This window comes from Narcine bancroftii, chromosome 12 (genome assembly GCF_036971445.1).
Source record: "Narcine bancroftii isolate sNarBan1 chromosome 12, sNarBan1.hap1, whole genome shotgun sequence".
NCBI lineage: Eukaryota > Metazoa > Chordata > Chondrichthyes > Torpediniformes > Narcinidae > Narcine > Narcine bancroftii.
In genome coordinates, this window is record NC_091480.1 from 95184691 (window position 1) to 95203231 (window position 18541).

At 41.6% G+C, this 18541-nt stretch overlaps 1 protein-coding gene across 1 annotated transcript in view; it reads right to left on the reverse strand.

Annotated features, from left to right (window-relative positions):
• scn4aa (sodium channel, voltage-gated, type IV, alpha, a) overlaps positions 1-18541 on the reverse strand; it is a 159670-nt gene that overhangs the window by 36969 nt on the left and 104160 nt on the right. The window contains exons 14-18 of the mRNA XM_069904854.1: positions 17954-18127; positions 14579-14935; positions 6435-6854; positions 1747-1788; positions 539-662 (exon numbers count right to left, since the gene is read on the reverse strand). Coding sequence (XP_069760955.1) covers positions 539-662; positions 1747-1788; positions 6435-6854; positions 14579-14935; positions 17954-18127 — 1117 coding nt within the window. The remainder of the gene's footprint in view (positions 1-538; positions 663-1746; positions 1789-6434; positions 6855-14578; positions 14936-17953; positions 18128-18541) is intronic.

The window sequence follows — 18541 nt, forward strand, 5'->3', positions numbered from 1 at the left end:
TGCAGACAGCAGCCATGGTCAAGATTGAACCCAGGTCTTTGGCACTGTGGAACAGCAACTTTTTCAGTGATTCAACACTGAAATAAACATATTAACTCATCTGCAAGGGCACAATACAAATTCATGAAGATGTTTGCAGATAGAAAGTTGAAAATGCAAATGCAATACATGTTGTTTGGTGTGTGGGACTGATTACACATCCCACAAGGCACTAATAAACTGAGAATGGCCGTTCGAATTTAGCTCCGATACATGTACAGCAGAAAATTAATTGTAGGCATGTTCGGATCCCTGCTCTACTACTCAAAAGACATTGAAATTCAATGAGCCCTCAAAAGAACAGGAAAGAAGTAGCTGTTCTATTCTTGTGGGTTTATCTATTGGCAAATTGTGAACTGGAATTCGTAGTGTAAAAAATGGAAAGTGCCCAAGTGAACCTCACTCATGTGGAAAAGCCCATTGGTGTTTCAGAGCCATTGGAACTGCAGCATTTCTCCCTTTTCCTCCTATTCCACTCTTTACATTCTTGCGGTGTTACCTTCTGTTAAACACTCTTCTGGTTCCTTAGATTCAGGACTTTCTTCTCTAACCTCTTCCACCTCCTCCTCTTCAACTTTCAGATCCACAGTACTGCACTGAGAAGAATCAATGTTCACTTTTATCTGCACAGGAATCAAAAAGCCACCTATAAGGCAACGTAACCTTAAAAATCAAGACCAACAGAACTCTGGTTGCACATTTGAACCTGTAGATATGTGTTCAAACCAAAAGAAACCCCGTCCACAGACTTATTGTCAGCTGAATTCCTGATTTCTTTGGCCGTTCCATAATATTTTTTTTAAGCATTTGTAATTCTTAAGGGAATGTGTGGAGTCCACTTCTTGACATTTGCCCTTTGTAATAAAAAAGAAAGGTAACTAATCTTTCAAAAACAGTACTACTGCTTCAACACAGGAGCAACACAAAATAGTTTGTGAGGTCATCAGCTTCAAAACACTTTGGGCAGCACAAGGAACTTGATATGTTTTATCTTTGCCTTATCTACTGTCTCTGCTGCAATATTTTGTGCCTGTTTTATGAAAAGTATGGGTTGGATTCAAAGGGAAAAAGATGTAAAACTTTGCCACTGCCAATTTTCCCTACAACCCAAAATCAATTTCACTGAATGCACCTCCAAAAATTGACACTATTTTCCATAGGTAGATGATATGGCCTTTCAAAGGCATCTGAGAATCTGTTATGATTCCCTGGGACATCCAGAAGATTGCAAGAAGTTACCTAACCATGGAGACTTTGAAACAGACAGTATTGGATTTCAGTGTGGTTGAAATGATTGGGTGTGCCATTTATTATCTGGGCATGTGTCTCAGTGCCAGTCGAGCACACAAATGTGTCATTATATATGTGTGTGGGTGTGTGTGTGTGTGGGTGTGTGTGTGTGTGTGTGTGTGTGTGTGTGTGTGTGGGTGTGTGTGGGTGTGTGTGGGTGTGTGTGTGTGTGGGTGTGTGTGTGTGGGGTGTGTGTGTGGGTGGGTGTATGTGTGTGTGTGTGGGGGGGGTTGTGTGTGTGTGGGTGTGTGTATGTGTGTGTGTGTGGGTGTGTGTGTGTGTGTGGGTGTGTGTGTGTGTGTGTGTGTATAAAGGTGACATTCATCTATGTAAAATTCAATATTTTATTGCTCTACAGACAGAAAAAAACTAACAAAAATCAATTGAGAAAATATCAAAATTATTATTAAAACTTACAGATTTAACTGTCTCATCCTTCTTCTTCAATAAATCCTGATCCTAAGACAAAAAACGTGAAAATAATTTTCAGCCTAGTTTCCATACTGAAGCATGACATATTGAGATGCCTTATTTTTAATTCTAATTTATTTATTTATTTTTATTCTAATAGAAATTGGAAGGATGGAATCATTCCTTGGCTTAAAGTTATAACTCCTTTCATTTATGCAAGTTGAGATGGTAAATTCAATGCTTGAACCCGAGTCTTTGCTGGATACTGAACCAACACGGAAATCTTCATGACTAGTCGATTTGTTGCCAATTACCATATTCTTCATCTGTTCTGAAGATTTTAAATTCTGTTCTTTCTATACTATCAGTGTGAAATCAGATGGCCATAATATGACATTGGTTGAGAAAACAATTTGCCAACATTAAACCAAAATGGAACAATGGAAACTAGATCTACCTCTTCCTGATTATTTATTTTCACATTTTAACACATGGAGGAAATGGAGATATGCTTTCACCCAGTTACTACCTATTGCAATTCCTGTTGATTGATGCTCCCTGGATACTCTTAACTGAGTCACTAGAGGTCTGAAGTGTCTACTTGGAAGAAGTAGCGTATTTGCAGTGGAGACCAGGCATCTGGCAGAGCAAAGAGGCATAGAGTGATGAGTGGAGAAGGATTGGGTAGAGAGCTGTGAGGGAGAGATCCAGACACAACTTCTTTCTGGCTATCAATGTCAAAGTTTAATTTCACAGGCAGCATGGGTGAATGGTGATACGATAATGATATGACGTGATATACGGGTTTATTGTCAAATGCAAATGAACCAAAATGCTGATGAGCAGAAGTCTGAATTTCAGATACTGCAACACATCAGGGAGGAAGAGAGTTAGCTGAAAATGGAGTTCAGGATGCATCAGATCTTTTAGATTATTTGCCTCAGAAGGAATTAGTGGTCAGGGCAGGCAGATCTGACGGCTGAAGTGGAAGGTGGAGGGGTGCAGGAGGTAGATCTCGAGGAGCCTCAATACACCTCTAGGGGCAGCACGGTTAGCGAGGCGGAGAGCACACCAGTGATTGGGACTGAAGTACGAATCCCACGCTGTCTGTAAGGAGTTTGTACGTTCTCCCCGTATCTTCATGGGTTTCCTCTGGTTTCCTCCCACTGTTCAAAATGAACCAGGGGGTTGCAGGTTAATTGGGAGTAATTGGGTAGCAAGGACTCGTGGGCCAAAAGGGCCTGTTACTGTGCTATATGTCTAAATTTAAATGTACTTACTCCTTATCTGGCTGCTGCAAGGCCTTTGCTCTTGTTTAGATGGGAGTTGGAACTGCAGGGAAGATTGCACAGGGTTCAAACCACCATGGCAGAAAGGGTGTGGGGCCTGGGGGAGGGGGGGGGGGGGTAGAGGAGAAATATAGTACTCATAGGACATAGCATAGGAGAACAGAGACTACACTCTGCATGCAAGACAGAGGATTGTGGTACAAGGGAATGGACCTCTTCTGGGTCGAAGAGAATGGGAGAGGTATGGGAAAGATCCAGTTGTCAGGAATTGTAGGCATGAATGATGTTGGCCTTCGAAATAGGTTTTACTGAGGGCTTATGAACAGCTCAGGATAAAGTTAAAAAGGACCACAGAAGTGGTCCTCTCTGGGCTATTACCTGGGCTAAGGTTCGCTCAAAGATGAGTGTGTGAGAACTGAGTTTTGATTCATGGAGCATTAGTACTGGCTAAGAAGGGGGGGAAGGGATGGGTGCGTTATGTTTGAACCATGCTAGGTCCATGTCCTGGTAAATCTCATAACAAGAAGTATAGACAGAACCTCTGGTGATAACAGAAATACTGGAGGAACTTTGCCGGTCTCACAGCATGCATAAGAGATAAAGATATACAGGCACTTCCTGACTTACAACCTACGCGACTTACGTTCATCCACACATAAGACCAAAAATGTTTTAAAAAATACACACATGTACAAAGTCGCCGCTATGTAGTCACACTAGAAAGATGGTAAGCAAGAGGAAAAACCTATCCCTTGCCGATAGATTGCCTCATTACACTGTTTCAACAATTTTCAAGGACAAAGAGAAAATACATGAGGCTGTAAAAGGTTCTGCAAGTATGAAGAGCCATCTTGATTCCTGTGCACATGATCAAGACTTCGGTTAGAGCATGAAAGGTGGGTTTGCGTATTAGAGTTTGGTTGGTACATGCTCGAGTCTTTGGTTAGCGGATGCATGGTGGGTTTGCATTTTGGAGTTTGGATGGTACGTGCTCAAGTTTTCAGTTGGCGCATGTGTGGTGAGTTTATGTAATGTGTTCGGATGGCGCTCTTGCGAGAGTTAAGGGTGCAAATTCAATATTGTTAGGGCACTTAATTCTCCCACATGTGCCAACTGAACTCCAATACATGAACTCACCATGCATGTACCAACCAAAGACTCACATATGTGCAAAGGAATCAAGATGGCGGCGCCCATCCTATGGACTCTGAGACACCAACTAACAAAGTAAGTACATTCATTTTGGCACTTACATGCCCTGTTACAGTTTATCAAAAACAACATTTGATTAAAAAGTTTGCTTTAAGACTTTGGTACTCCATCCACATTGGAAAATTTCTGATTTACGCTCATTTCGAGATACGGCTGATCCTTCAGTCCCAATTATGGACATAAGTCAAGGGGGTATCTGAATTACCGATATTTTGGGCCTGAGTCCGAAATATCTTTACCTCCTATGGACACTGCAAGACTAGACAAGTTCCTCCAGCATTTTGGTGCTTTTACTATAATCACAGCATCTGACTTTCTTGCTTTAGAACTTTCAATGAATGAGAAAGGTCTAGGGTCCAAGTGGAAGAATGTTTCATAAATTGAAAAGAAACGAAAAAGCAGAAGGGAGAGAAAGCGAGAATGAAAATCAAAGCATGACAGAAAGGAACGTCTGTGGAATTCAGATGGCTGTGGAGGCCAAGTCATTGGATATATTTAAAATGGAGGTAGAATGGAATCAAGGGTTATGGGAAAAGGCACGAGAATAGGGTTGAAAAGGATAGTGAATCAATCATGAAGGAATCGTGGGGTAAGCTCAGTGGGCTGAATGCCCCAATTCTGCCCTTGTGTCTTATGGTCTTCCGGGCAGAAAATATAAGCAAAGTGGAAAAGCTGAAATTGGAAATGGAGTTAATAACGATTGCGAAATGCCAAAGCATACAGCTCTTTATTAGAGCAATACAGATTGATGACTCCAGGTGAGGAATAAATGAGATAAGGTTGCAGGGTGAATAATATTCCAGGTCACTTGATGCTCCAAAAATTGGCAAAATTGAAAAGGGGGTAATTTCAATTTAAAGTTCAAATGTGACAAGACTAACCTATAAGTTTGTTATAAACCAGTATTCCTTATGCCATCGGTGCTCTGTGATTAGTAAGGGATTACTTAAGGTGGTATGTGAGTGGAAAGAAAAAGTTTGAAAACCACTGATTAAATTGTACCTAATTGACTCGTTATGTGCACGGTTTCTTAACTCCAAAGGAAATGGGCCAATGACAATTTTTCTCAAGCAAAATAATTCAGTTACAATTGGGATTAGAGCAGCGATTGTCAACCTTCCCTTCCCACTCATATACCACTTTAAGCAATCCCTTCATAATCACAGAGCATCTTTAGCATAGGATGCCATAGGTGCTCAGTGGTCAGTAAGGGATTACTTCAGGCAGTTATGTGAGTGGAAAGAGGTTGAGAACCACTGGTTAGTTTATTACCAGCCTGTGATCCTTCTGTTTCCCTCTTCCGCAATAGTGTGGATCTTGCAGTGGCCCCCCATTTCAATTCCCCATTCCATTTCCTTGCTGAAATGTCTGTCCATTGTCTCATGCATTGCCAACTTGAGACCACTTGCAAACTGGAGGAACAACACCTCATCTTCCAAGTGGATAACATTAATATAGACTTCTTTGGCTTCCATTAAACATCACCTCCCCTCCCCCCCCCCCCCACCACTTCTTCCCCAAGATCTGTCTCTCTCCCTTTTTCCTGTTGTCTCCTTTCACACAGATAAAATCAATTCTCATGTCTAATTAACACCTTTTGTTGGTCTGGACTCCTCTCCCAGCCAGCACTGCCTCTATTCTGAGATTTCCTGATTTTTGCTTATTCCTTGAAATAAGGCCTGAAATGGCGGCAATATATCATTTTCTTCTATGGACACAGCAAGACCAGCTGAGTTCCTCCAGCATTTTGGTGCATCTTTACTACAATCACAGCATCTGCAGACTTTCGTGTTTCACTCTTTCATTCACAGCCCTGGCTACATTGGGGTTGAGAAAAATCTCAGAACTGAGTTCATACCATTTCCTGGGGCCCATGGAAGGTTAAGAGCCTGTGGTGATAGTCCAACTGATTTGGGAGGGAGATGGTCTTGCATAATGTAAAATAATGCTTGGATTTTAAATTGTTCCAAGCGTCACACTCCTTAAAGGATCCCTCTCCTGCCTGCCTTCTTGTTCATTTCACATGCACCATCGCTCACCTATCCCCCCAGTTAAAAAGGTTCATGTTAGAGAGAAAATCTTTTGCATTAAATTTTGCAAGAATTTAACTGAAGAGCAAGCTTGTGCTCAAAATTAAATCATTATATGTACACTTGAGCATGAGATACAGCCAACTCCAACTAAGTTCCTTACCGCGTTGTCATCCTCGGTTCCTGATTCAGAACTTTGCTCATCTTCAGCATCAGATTCACCCTCCGCAATCGGAACTTGAATGGTCAAGTGTGCATTGGCCAAGAACCCATCTTGATGGTCTCCTTTCATTGGGCTAACTCCGCCAATCTTAGAACTCTCTTCCCTTCTACCCTCCGCGTCTGTGCGGTTAAAGTCAAGAGCCCCGACTTTGGAAGGAGAGATGTCATCCAATTGCTTATCTTCCTGGAGACTTTTTTTCCTTCTAATGATGCCAAGAGCGAACCTTTTGACAAAGTCTATAGCTCTGGTGATCCTGTTGACTGCAATTTGCAGGTTGTTCATTTCAGAGTCGTCGTCGGATGCAGAGAGATTATCTGCGCTGAAGGAGCTTAACAGCAAGGCCAGGAAGAGGTTAAGCACCTGCAGATGAACATTTAATCATTCGTAATCACATTAATATACTGTAAAACCCTGGTATCCAGCAGATTCCGGATAAGTGTATTTTCTGGTTGCTTGAGACCTACTCTCACAATGTCTAACAAATACACCTGCATTAAGAATAAACAGTTTAAAAGACAAATGACAAAAATACTTGCACTAAATAAACTTCACTTGCACGAATGTATAAACCTTGAAGCATTTTATTTTCATTCACATTCTTTGAAAATATTTAACCCATAGCTGTATATATGCAGATTCCACCCCCTCTATGGAGCCGCCCAAAAGATGAACAATAACATTGTAGATAATTAACTCAACTCCTCCCCCAAGTTTACAGAGTGGGCCAACCCCTACTAAGCAGGGATAAGGAGACCATTTAAGAGAGTCACCCCAACAGCGAGCGTCATCGTCCTGGGCGACGCCAGCGCTATTTCACACAACCTTATTCAAACAGCTGCCACGAGGAAAGCACGACCAAGGCCCTCCCTCCGCTAGCTGAATATTTGCTCCTATCTTCACCATGTTACCTCAGAGAACATTTACTTTATAATTTTAAACTTGCCTGCTTTTTAATTTATTTTCATCAATTTTTTTTGGTTGCTTGAGGCTGCCAATTGCTTGAATTCCAGAAACCAGCAGTTTTACCGTAGGAAAGGAGGAACTGAATGATTTTTACTTTGCATAGACTGCCCTTGAGGTTTGAAATATAAAGAACACGCAACTCTCACAGCACTATTTTTTCCCCCGATTATCTCTATAAAGCAAACAACTTCCCCAATTTCCTCTGACTGTAATGTACAAAGGAATGGATAATGATAAGTTAATGCTTCCAGAGGGAAATCTACTTATTTGTGTAGAAAAGGAATCCAGCCAATGTCCCAACCCCAAGGTTTGATTGTTTGACCAAGAGAACCTACACAATTAACTTCCGCTTGTGTTCAGATTTTTACCTGCTGTTGAATTTAAAAGCTCTCTTGACTCGGTATCAAAAAAAAAACCGTTGGCATGAATCACTTAGATTTATTCCCATTCACGGGAGAAGGGTATTCTCCAGCCTTGTGATGTACATTCAATAGGAGGCAAGATGCAAACCGCATAATTAGCATACGGTCGTTCGACAATGGACCCCAGAGGTGAGAAGTGCCATCAAACCAATTTGCCTATTCACCAGTTGCCACAGGTATGAGGCATAATTTGATTTCATCAGAAATGAAGCAGTAGCTAATTCAGGAGACCTCTTGAGAATTTACTGCATTATTAACTGGAATCTAGTTATTAGTGGATAAAGTATTTAGTTGAGTTAAAAAGAGTTGGGAAGGAGAAACCTGAAAAACAATCCACAGGAGGATGATCATGGCAGCAGATCAAAGAGGGGCTCAGCAGCTGAAGGCCCACACAGGCTGTGGGCTGTTGGCGCCTTGTGGTCGAAGGACTCGCACCAGGCTGCGGGCTGCTAGAGACTGGCTCATGGGAAACCAGGTATCATAACCTGGATTCAAGAGGGTGCTGAGGGCAAAAGGGCCTTGGGAACTGAAAGCTTCTTGATGGTGTCTGAGGTTGTATCTGGAGTTCAGTTGCCAATAGATTAAATAGGGGTCTGTGAGGCTGCAGAGCTAGTGGGGCTGCCAAAGGCGAATCCAAGGACACTCAGTGAATCTGAAGGGGCTCTCTTTTGCTTCTCTTAATATTAGGGGCATCGGACAATTCCCATTGTTTGCCTTGTTGCAAAAGTTGACGTATATCATGAATATTACATTTTTTTGTATATTCCGTGAAATAGAGGAACCTTGAACGATCCTGCTGTGGAAGAGAAGGAAGTCACATAGAGACAAGCCAAAGGTACTTCTGCATGATCAAGATATCTTCCATGTGAATCTCATGGAAAAATTGGAGTAGTGGATGGGCTGTCTGGGCTAACACTGTTACACCTGCTCCACGTCGTGTCTGGCGGAGCAGGTGTAAAATGCCAAAGGCACGGTCAGGACAGAGGGTCTCCGAACAACTGGAGGCATGCAGGTGGCTGCAGATGCCAAGCACCATCGGGTGGAGTAACTCAGCGGGTGGGAGATAATCGACGTTTTGAGCCAAAACTCTCCATCGTAAGTGAGGAAAGTTAGAGCAGAAGTATCAACAAGACAAGATGGGATTGGTGAGGCAGGGGCCAGTCCAGACAAAGTTTCACTTGAAAATGCAGACCTTTCTTTTTTCTTCCACTGATGTTGCTTGACCTGCTCAGTTCCTCCAGCAGATGGTATTTAGCCTGAGAATTTAGATTGATCCCATACTTGCTAAAATAAAGTTAACAGAAGCCAAAGACCAGATTAGCAGCAGGGTGTTTTTATGCTATCTAAGCCCAGTAGGATGGTTTTTTTGTGAATGGTACTATGTAAGGTTGATTTTTTTTTGTTGAAATATTACTGCTAATATAATGTACATACCCCATTGTACAGTGGACAAGCAAACTAAGCCTCTAATACAGGCATGAAAATTAGTGTGATATGGTGAAATGTGCAGCAGATAATTCTACTTATCCCTTGCTGGTACATTGAGTGAAAAGTACTGATTGATAGGAAAACTATTCTCTAGGGAGCATCTTCTCTTGAACACTGCCAAGCAGATGACATTCCAAGAGCAGGATTAAATTCCTGCTGACTCCCATGGAATCCAACTGGAACTAGAGATGACCGGCTTTTGCACCTCCTTCACCCCTGGTTATAGTCGCTTTGCATCGCTAAACCACTTTTGCATAAAATACAAGCTAACTTCTCCACCTGGTGATCTGACGTTTAGATGCAAGAGGAGGTCACTTCTTTCCAGTTGATCATGTACGCGCATTTCCTTTGTGGCCGAGATCATTTAATTCCCAGCAGCATGCAATTCTCCAGCTCATATTAGGCAAGTCAAAAACAAGTCTCAAATAAATTATTTCCATCAGAGCTAGAAATATTTACAGTATGTTTAACCACAGTGCCAAGCTCTTGTATTAAAGACACCTTTCCAGTAAGAATCATTACATTATACGTGTGTCAATTATGTCCTCTAGATCTTATAGAAGGTGCATCGTCAGAACTAAATTGGGATATGTAAACTGTTCTAAGAACACAGCCACCAAGCTACGCATGAAGGACAAATTCCAAAATCGTGGCAAATATCGGACTGCACTGTTGCCTTTATTAGAAGCGAGTCATGGTGCCAAATTCCTCAAAGATTTCCCTGAATATGTTAGTGAAACCAAGTAAAGAAACCTAAGAAAGGATCCCTCCATTCAAGTTTGGAAAGACAGTTTAAAATGTTGTGTCATGAGAATGTGAGGCTCTAGAAAGCAATATTATCTGGCTCTGCACCATACTGGCAATGAGTGGGAAGAAAAATGAACACCTTTAGCAGCCTCAGGAAAGTTTAATTTTCCTACAGCTTCTGACTTGACCAAACTCCTTGGCAGATGTTATTTTCAGCTGTTGTCATTTACAAATATATTTCTCACATTTACAATTAATCTCTTTTTTTATATTTAGGTAGTACCTTGAGTTCATCTGTCCATGTTTATCCTCAGGTTTGTAAGGCTTCCAATTTTTTGTGACTAAACAGGACATTTTACACCTTTGTACAGCTGACACGAACCTTGCCCTGGCGCACTCTGAACAAGCGAGAGAACTAACCCATGAGGGTGTCCACGGATTCATCAAAGCATGACGTTACAATAAATTTCATAAGCCCTATACACACCTCACCTTCCATCTGACCCGACACTGCCTTCAGCTGTTGTCCTTTTCAACTACCATCACCTTCAATGAGATTCCACGATCAGACACATTTTCTCCACCTCCCATTTCAACATTTCAACACTCTTCTGTACCCAACAATCACTCATCTTTTTCCCTATGAAACCTTGGAGTTGGAGTATCTGTTTTCTCTTCCTTTCCCACCAAATAGTTCATCCAGGTGAATTAGAAATTTTTAAATTTGGACATATAGCATGGTAACTGGCCATTTCAGCCCATGGGTCCGTACCGCCCAAATTATATTCAATTAGCCTACACCCCCAGTACGTTTCAATTGGAGGGAGAAAACCGGAGCCCCAGGGGAAAACCCATGCAGACAAGGGGAGAATGTACAAACTCCTTTCAGACAGTGCAGGATTCGAACTCTGGTCCTGATCGCTGGTGCTTGTAAAAGCATTGTGCCATCTGTGCCACCCTGAAGGAGTGATTCACTTGCACTTTTCATATTCTAATATACTGCATTCGGCATTCACCCCTCAATATTATCCGATCGCTTTATGGAGCGCCTTTGATCACCTCAGAGCAGCAACTCTAAGAATCCATTTATTTGTCAATTTAATTGCCTATTTATCAGTCCGTGCCCTCTAACATTGCTCAAAACAAAGGTAAAATAAGCTGGAGCACTTCATCTGTTTGGGCATGTTGCTTGCAATTATGGAGGAACAGAGGGGACATGAATGAATGTCAGTGAGTCGGTGCTGCAGTTGGTGGGCACCTTAGATGAAGGGTAGATTATGGCTTCCTTTTCCTGGAAATGATTAACGGCAGTTGGTCCTGGGACAGTGATCTAATTTTCTCTCAAAAGGGGAAAAGAATATCCATTTACACAGACCCATCCCGCACTCCTGGGGCAGAGAAAGGATGGAGTAAAGCTTACTCTTCACTGCCCCATGAGAGAGAGAGAGAGAGAGAGAGAGAGAGAGAGAGAGAGAGAGAGAGAGAGAGAGAGAGAGAGAGAGAGAGAGAATGGGCCACAGGCAGCTTGTGTAAATCACAGCATCACACAGCTAATGCTTTTCATTCTCTCATCAACACTGGTATTTTTTTATTTCTCGTTGCCAAATCCAAGCTTTCAAACACAGACTGAATATATTGGCTAAGCACATGTGTTAATGATTTCTCCAAACAAATCCGATGTTGGGCTACTCAGCTGTGACCTAAGCATCAAGGCAGTGGCATAGCCAGCACATTTCAACGTGCCAAGATCTCATCAGGAGGCTGGTGCCAAAAATAAGGAGAGCTGTTACACGGACTTGTCAAGCGCCATCTTCACATGGACAGAGTTAGATGGATCAATTAGTTCCTCAGGTCCCTCCAGCGGAACATTCCTTGGGTAAGGGCCCAAAAAGATGAGGCACATCATTATTCAGTCAACTGGAATGCTTCAGGAGGTTGTAACATTAACCAGGAGGTCTCACAATTTAACCTTCATTTGATGTAACCACCCTCTCTCTGTTGAGGACTTAGTCCTCCCCACTGAGTACCACTTAGCAGAGGGATGCAAGAGTACAGAATGCACCTAATGTAAGGACCATCGTTATGTGTGTATCCATTTCTTTCTCTTTGTGCCATTAATTCATGCATGGATTCAGAGAAAGAGCTTTCAGTTTTCTCCATTCGCCATTTTTCTGACTCTAATGCACCGTTAATGTAGCGCACAGCGCCAGCGACCCGTGTTCGAATCCAGCACTGTCTGTAAGCAGTTTGTACATTCTTCCTGTGTCTGCATTGATTTACCCCGGAAGCTCTGGTTTCCTCCCACCCTTCAAAACATACAGGGTTGTGGGTTAATTTGGGTGTAATTGGGCCGCACAGATTTAAATGGGTGGAATCAGGTTCTACCGTGCTGTAAATAACCTTTCAAATTTAAATTTTTTCTATGCTCCATTCACGCTATCCTGAATCATCATAATGTTTTTCTCTTTAAGTTCACCTCACAAGAGCACAAACCCCCCTCCACACCGCTCACCACCCTTGCACACCCACCGAGTAGATTAAAGCCTTAACGACAACCTGAGTTATTTGGTCTTTTTGAAGACTGCTCGTGGTCTGTTTCACCTGAAGCCAGACTACCTGAAACAGCTCTATCTTTATCCAGTATTGGTGCCAGTTCCCCTGAATTGAACATGGTTCGAGTCGCTGGTTCAGTTCTTTATCTCATTTACCCAAGGCACTTTTCACATGGCGAACCAGAACCTATTGCCTTCGTGGATTTTCTCACTATTTTGGCCCTAACTGCTTCTATACTTTTCAGTAGAGCCCCATTCTTGTCATATCTATGAAATTGTTTCCCATATGGACCATGGCAACTCGATTCTGCCCTGACAATTCAAAATTTTTCTCCAGTGTCAGTGATAACTTCAACCACAGTGTCAGGCAGGAGAATAAGACACATCAGAACTAGACAATGCAGAGAGTACTTAGGCAACATTACTTAAGTGATGGATGTACAACCACGTTCCCACATAGGGTAGTTAATGATAGTTTACCTGTTAATTAGACATCCAAGATCAACAATAATTTGAACAAAGATATTAGAATGTAGAACCAAGGTGTGTGGATAAAGTTAGAATATAGGCGATCCACAACATCCTTAAGTAACAATTACAGACTTCCCTGGGTCTTGAGTTCCTACATTAAATCCTTAGAAAAGTCTTCACAGAAAGAAATGAGCGTTATAAGGGTTATCTTATCTGCTGAACATTGAAACTGGCTGGATGAAGTGCAAAGGAGCTTGCAGTTCAGTACATTCCTCCACAGTTCTTCTGGTTTCCTTTTTTGTCATCTGATTCTTTATGAATTTATCTTGAAATGCAGGCAGTTGTATCCTTACCTAGAGACAATTACAATACTATGTAGCTTATCAGGATATTTCTAAATGAGCTGTACTCAACACCCTGAGAGAATCTTCTGCATCATTCTGTCAGGTCAAAGAATGGTGCCAATAACAATTAATGTCACGGTGCAAGATAACGGTATCCTTGAAATTTGGAGAAAATGATATTTTAGACCTTGAAGAAGCTCGGATCTTAAAATTATTATCCTTGTGCTCAAATTCTTCCATAAATTTACTCCACCCCTTTATGATTTAAAAAAAAACTCCCCAGTGTGTTGATGCTCTTCCAGCTCCTGGCTTTATTTTGGTTATCTCCACTTTCTTCCACCATTAGGCATTGTGCTTTCAGCTGCCTGAAACCAAAAGGCTGGAAATCCCTCCCTAGTCTTCCCCACTTCTCCGTAGTTAGGTTTTATTTTCATTTGCTTTACATCATTAGAATTTATTTGCTCACTCCTGCATTTCGTACTCAATATCAAAACTCTTGTTGATCGTAGAGCAGTATAACACAGGAAAGAGCCCTTTGACCCACAAGGTATGCACTGAACATGATGCCTGCACATACTTCACATCCCTCCATTCTCTGCATATTCATGCATCGGTCTGGAAGCCTCTTAAAGGCTACTAATTTGTCTGTTTCCACCACTATCCCCTGTCAGCCAGTTCCAGGCACCTACCACTCTCCATGTCAAAAACTTGGCCTGCACATCTCCTTTAAATTCTATGCCTCTAACCTTAAATGCAGAATCCCCTCATATTTGAGGTTTACCCTGGGGTGGAAAAAGATTCTGACTGTTTGTCTTATCTTTGTCTCTAATAATTTTATAAACTTCCATCAGATCTCCTCTGATATTCCAGCGGAAACAGCCCAGGTTTGCCTGACCTCTCCTCATAGCTCAGAACCTCTAATCCAGGCATCTCTACTCTTTCCAAAGTCTCCAGGTCCTTGGAATGGGGCAACAGGAACTAGATTGTCATTGGAAATGAGACATTGGTTCATACTTTCCCCATGAGTGAAGCACGGGGAGGATTAGGGAGAGAGATAGAAAGTGGGGTGAGAGAGAGAGAGAGAGAGATAAACTTACCACCAGGTTACCAATTACCATGACCAGCATGAAAACAATGAGGCACATCGGCTGTCCTGCTACCTCCATGCAATCCCACATGGTCTCGATCCATTCCCCGCAAAGGATGCGGAACACGATGAGAAATGAATGGAAGAAGTCGTACATGTGCCAGCGTGGAAGCGTGCAGTCCTCTGAAATCCTGCAAACGCATTGCTTGTACATCTTGCCAAAGAGCTGCATTCCAACCACGGCAAAAATGAAGACAATGATGGCCAGGACCAACGTCAGGTTGCCCAGTGCTCCCACTGAGTTACCGATGATCTTTATCAGCATGTTCAGAGTTGGCCAAGATTTGGCAAGTTTGAAAACCCTCAACTAGAATGGGGGTGGGGGAAGCAAATAAGGTTTAATTATATATTCTTACTGCAGCAATAGTAAATTTACCAACAGCAGCTCCAGGTGCATTTAAACATTAAACACAAGAACCAGAAAATATTATGAAATATTAAGCACGATTCCAACAAATCAAAGTGAAGTAATTTATGGTTCTAGAAAGAAGCTTCTCATTAATTTCACAGCTGAGCCAAAAGTTCAATATCTGTTTATCAGATGTGATAGGATTAAGTTGCCTGAGTCCAAAAACTGAAAACACTTGAAAACAAAGATTTTGCTTCCCAAACACTTTTGGGTATATTTTATGGATTTTGGGCTGTAATCATGAAAAATAACTTAAAAATTTCCTATCAGATACCATTTTTTGAATATTACTTATTTTTGTGATTTCCTGTCATGTTTTAAGTCTACTTCAAACACCCAAAACCACAAAGTGCAACTTATCAATGAAAATTCATTTTCTGCATTCGCACTTTGTGACCTCGGTGCAGTTAGTGACGAGCATGGTGGAAGATTTCACCAGGACATTGCGGAAAAGGGCATCATGGCAACTGGAATCCATCAACACTTGCCAACTATTGTTGGACACTGATAGGAGAAGCATCAGAAGCTGAGTACAAACGAAAACCAGCAGCAAAATATTTTTAGGTCAGTTGAACTAACGCAATGTGTCAGCGTCCATTACGGGATTAAACAGGCTGAATTCAATAAACATTAATTTAATGTTTCTCCAACTTCCTACGTGGTGCAGCAAATCTAAACTGATCTTTGTGCTCACCTTGAAGTTGTCTATCATAATCTCCAATTCTTCTTCAGGAAGCAAACCTTTTGAAAATTTTTGTTGTCCACTGTAATACATTGATGCTCAACTGTGAACTTTAATTGTATGGTCTGGGTGCTCAGTGCATGTTAGAGCTGATTGGACAATATTACGGGGCTATTTATGATAACACATTCGAATGGGAAGAAATTGGAACATATCCCATATTCCAGCTCAGATGTTCCATTTGGTGCCTTTCTGCTATGATTCTGAAACATTTGAAGCAAAACGAGTTTGATAAGGATTCCATCAGGAGCAGGGTGAGCTGCTATTCCATCATGAAACTTAGATGTCTCATCTATCTTTCCCTGCCTTTGTTGCCTCGTCAGATATCTCCAGAGAGTATCTAGTCCATTGTATTCCTCCCCTATGAAGGTATCTGGTGGACAGCCTGTAGATAATTGTATTGCCTTTAACTCCTGATATCCTCGTACTCCCAAGGCACAACAATGCCATCAAATGGTGAAAGTAGATCCTATTCGGAACATGTTCTTACCCCTTGTTAATTAACTGCATAGGGATGAATTCAAGTTGTTCCACTGGGAGAACTAATTGGAATACCAAACACAGAAATAGGCACACTAGTTTTGTGACCTATCAGAATGTAAAGTTTAATGTTACATTCACGAACGAATCAGCCTGAATTTTGATATTGTGCTCTCACTGTATTATTGCTCATCACTATGTTTACAAGCATGTAATATTTTCCTTCTGAATCTCCCACAGAAAGGTTAACAGACCCAGAGTGGAACAATACAAGCCACAAATGGAGCTTTCGATTCATGAACTGCACGGTGTAATGGATATGTACATTTCACAAGTAGGTGCTAATTGAAATGACATCATGAAATTAATAGATCATTGTCTTGGAGAAGAGAAACTGGCTGTTTGCAAGTACCTACAGATTGCTCACAGAAATGTCACTCTTGGGTTTTGTTTATCTAAGACAACAGCTTGACCAAGAGGGAGAATTCCTGTTGTTTGCTGAAGAAGGTGGGGGTTTTTGCAAGTGAGAGTCACATGGGCTTTCTGGCAGTTGGAGAGAGAGAGAGAGAGAGAGAGAGAGAGAGAGAGAAAAGACAAGCTCAACAAGCTCTCTCAGCCAGTGTGTGTTGAAAGCAGTTGAACAGTGCAAGCCAGGAGAACCTGGTTGGAAACAGAAAGCTCCAGAGTGGCGGATGGCTGGAAGTGCTATCTGTCTGATGTTTCTCTTGGAATAAGTGGAACAGAAAGGAACTCTGTGATAGCCTGAAAGAAAGAGGTTGCCATCTGGAGAACCCTGATGGGGCAAGTTTCATCAGCGAGACATTGAGGTGACTAATGGTGGTACCTCAGTTGTGGAAATCCTGGAACAACAAATCTCTCTCTGCAAACCCTAGAAGAACCTTTACCTTTCAAGCACCAAAGCCTGGTGAACTTTACACATGTTAAATTCTGTGCACAGTATAAGAATTGCCTGCAACCAAAGAACTTTTCTTAAATGTACACACACATCATACACTTGTGTTTAGAATTGGAAATGGGTTAATTTGAGTTAGTTCAGTATAGAGATAAGTTAAAGTTTGATTCTGTTTTCATGTTTAAAGATAATTAAAAACAACTTTTGTTTAAGTAAATACTTGTCTTGGTGAATGTCTATTGCTGCTGGGTTCTGGGGTCCTTTGGGCTCGAACAACGGGATTCATTGTACAGTGCGAGCTGCAGCTCCCTTCCACATATTAAATCAGAGAGTCAAACCTAAAAAATCTAGGCCAATAGTTCTCACCCACCTTCTTTCCACCTAAAGTAATCTCCTACTAACCAATGGTATATTGAGGGAGTGCTACACAGCTGTAGGTCCACCTTTCTTTTTAAAAGATTAAATTGAGACACTTTTTCATTTATATTATATACGTTCAGATGTGTGTATGGAATTATTTTAGAGAGGAGCAGGGAATTTAATCCATTGCTTATCACTTAATCACCAGAACTCAAAGGGTCCTGGGTTATAAACATAATATATGAAAGGTTTGTTGCATGAAAATTAGTTGTTTTGTTTCTTGCTTTGCAATGGTGATTAGAATTCGCAAAATATTCAATTGCCTGGGATAGTCTGAAGCCGTGAAGGTCAGTCGATCTTTTTCACCAATCAAGTGGCTAGAAAATGATTTGTGTTTAAAAAAAAAAGTTGTGATACAAACCAATCTGAATGATCGCAGCACCGACAGTCCTTGTACATTTGCCAGTCCGAGCTCCACCAAGCTAAGAGTCACTATGATGCTGTCGAATATGTTCCAGCCCACTTGAAAGTAGTAAAATGGATCCAGGGCGATTAGTTTCAACACCATTTCAGCAGTAAAAATCCCTGTGAATACCTGCCAGAAGAAGACCATTAATTTAAGTTTCCATCTTCCGCATAAAGATTCTGTTTATTTATTTAGTGAGACGTACCTTCACTGCCAAGCAGTGATCTCCCTTTTCTCTGAGTTTGGTGATGACACCATTCCTGATTTTGATACGTTTCCCATGTTCAACCGAAGTGCAGCCTCAGTTCCAGGGAACAATCCTGGCCTCTGGTCCTGTCTGTGACCACATGGGTTTCCTATGGGAGCTCCAAATGCCTCCCAAAACCTAGATGTGCAGGTAGGTTAATTGGCTGCTGTAGATTTCCCCTTTGACATAGCCATTAAAAGACAGGAATTAACTGCCTTTTATCTGCTTCACCTATCTGTATAAAAGGTGGGATGGGAGGTCATTTTCATCCCATGTTTGCTCCAGGAGGCCAGCTT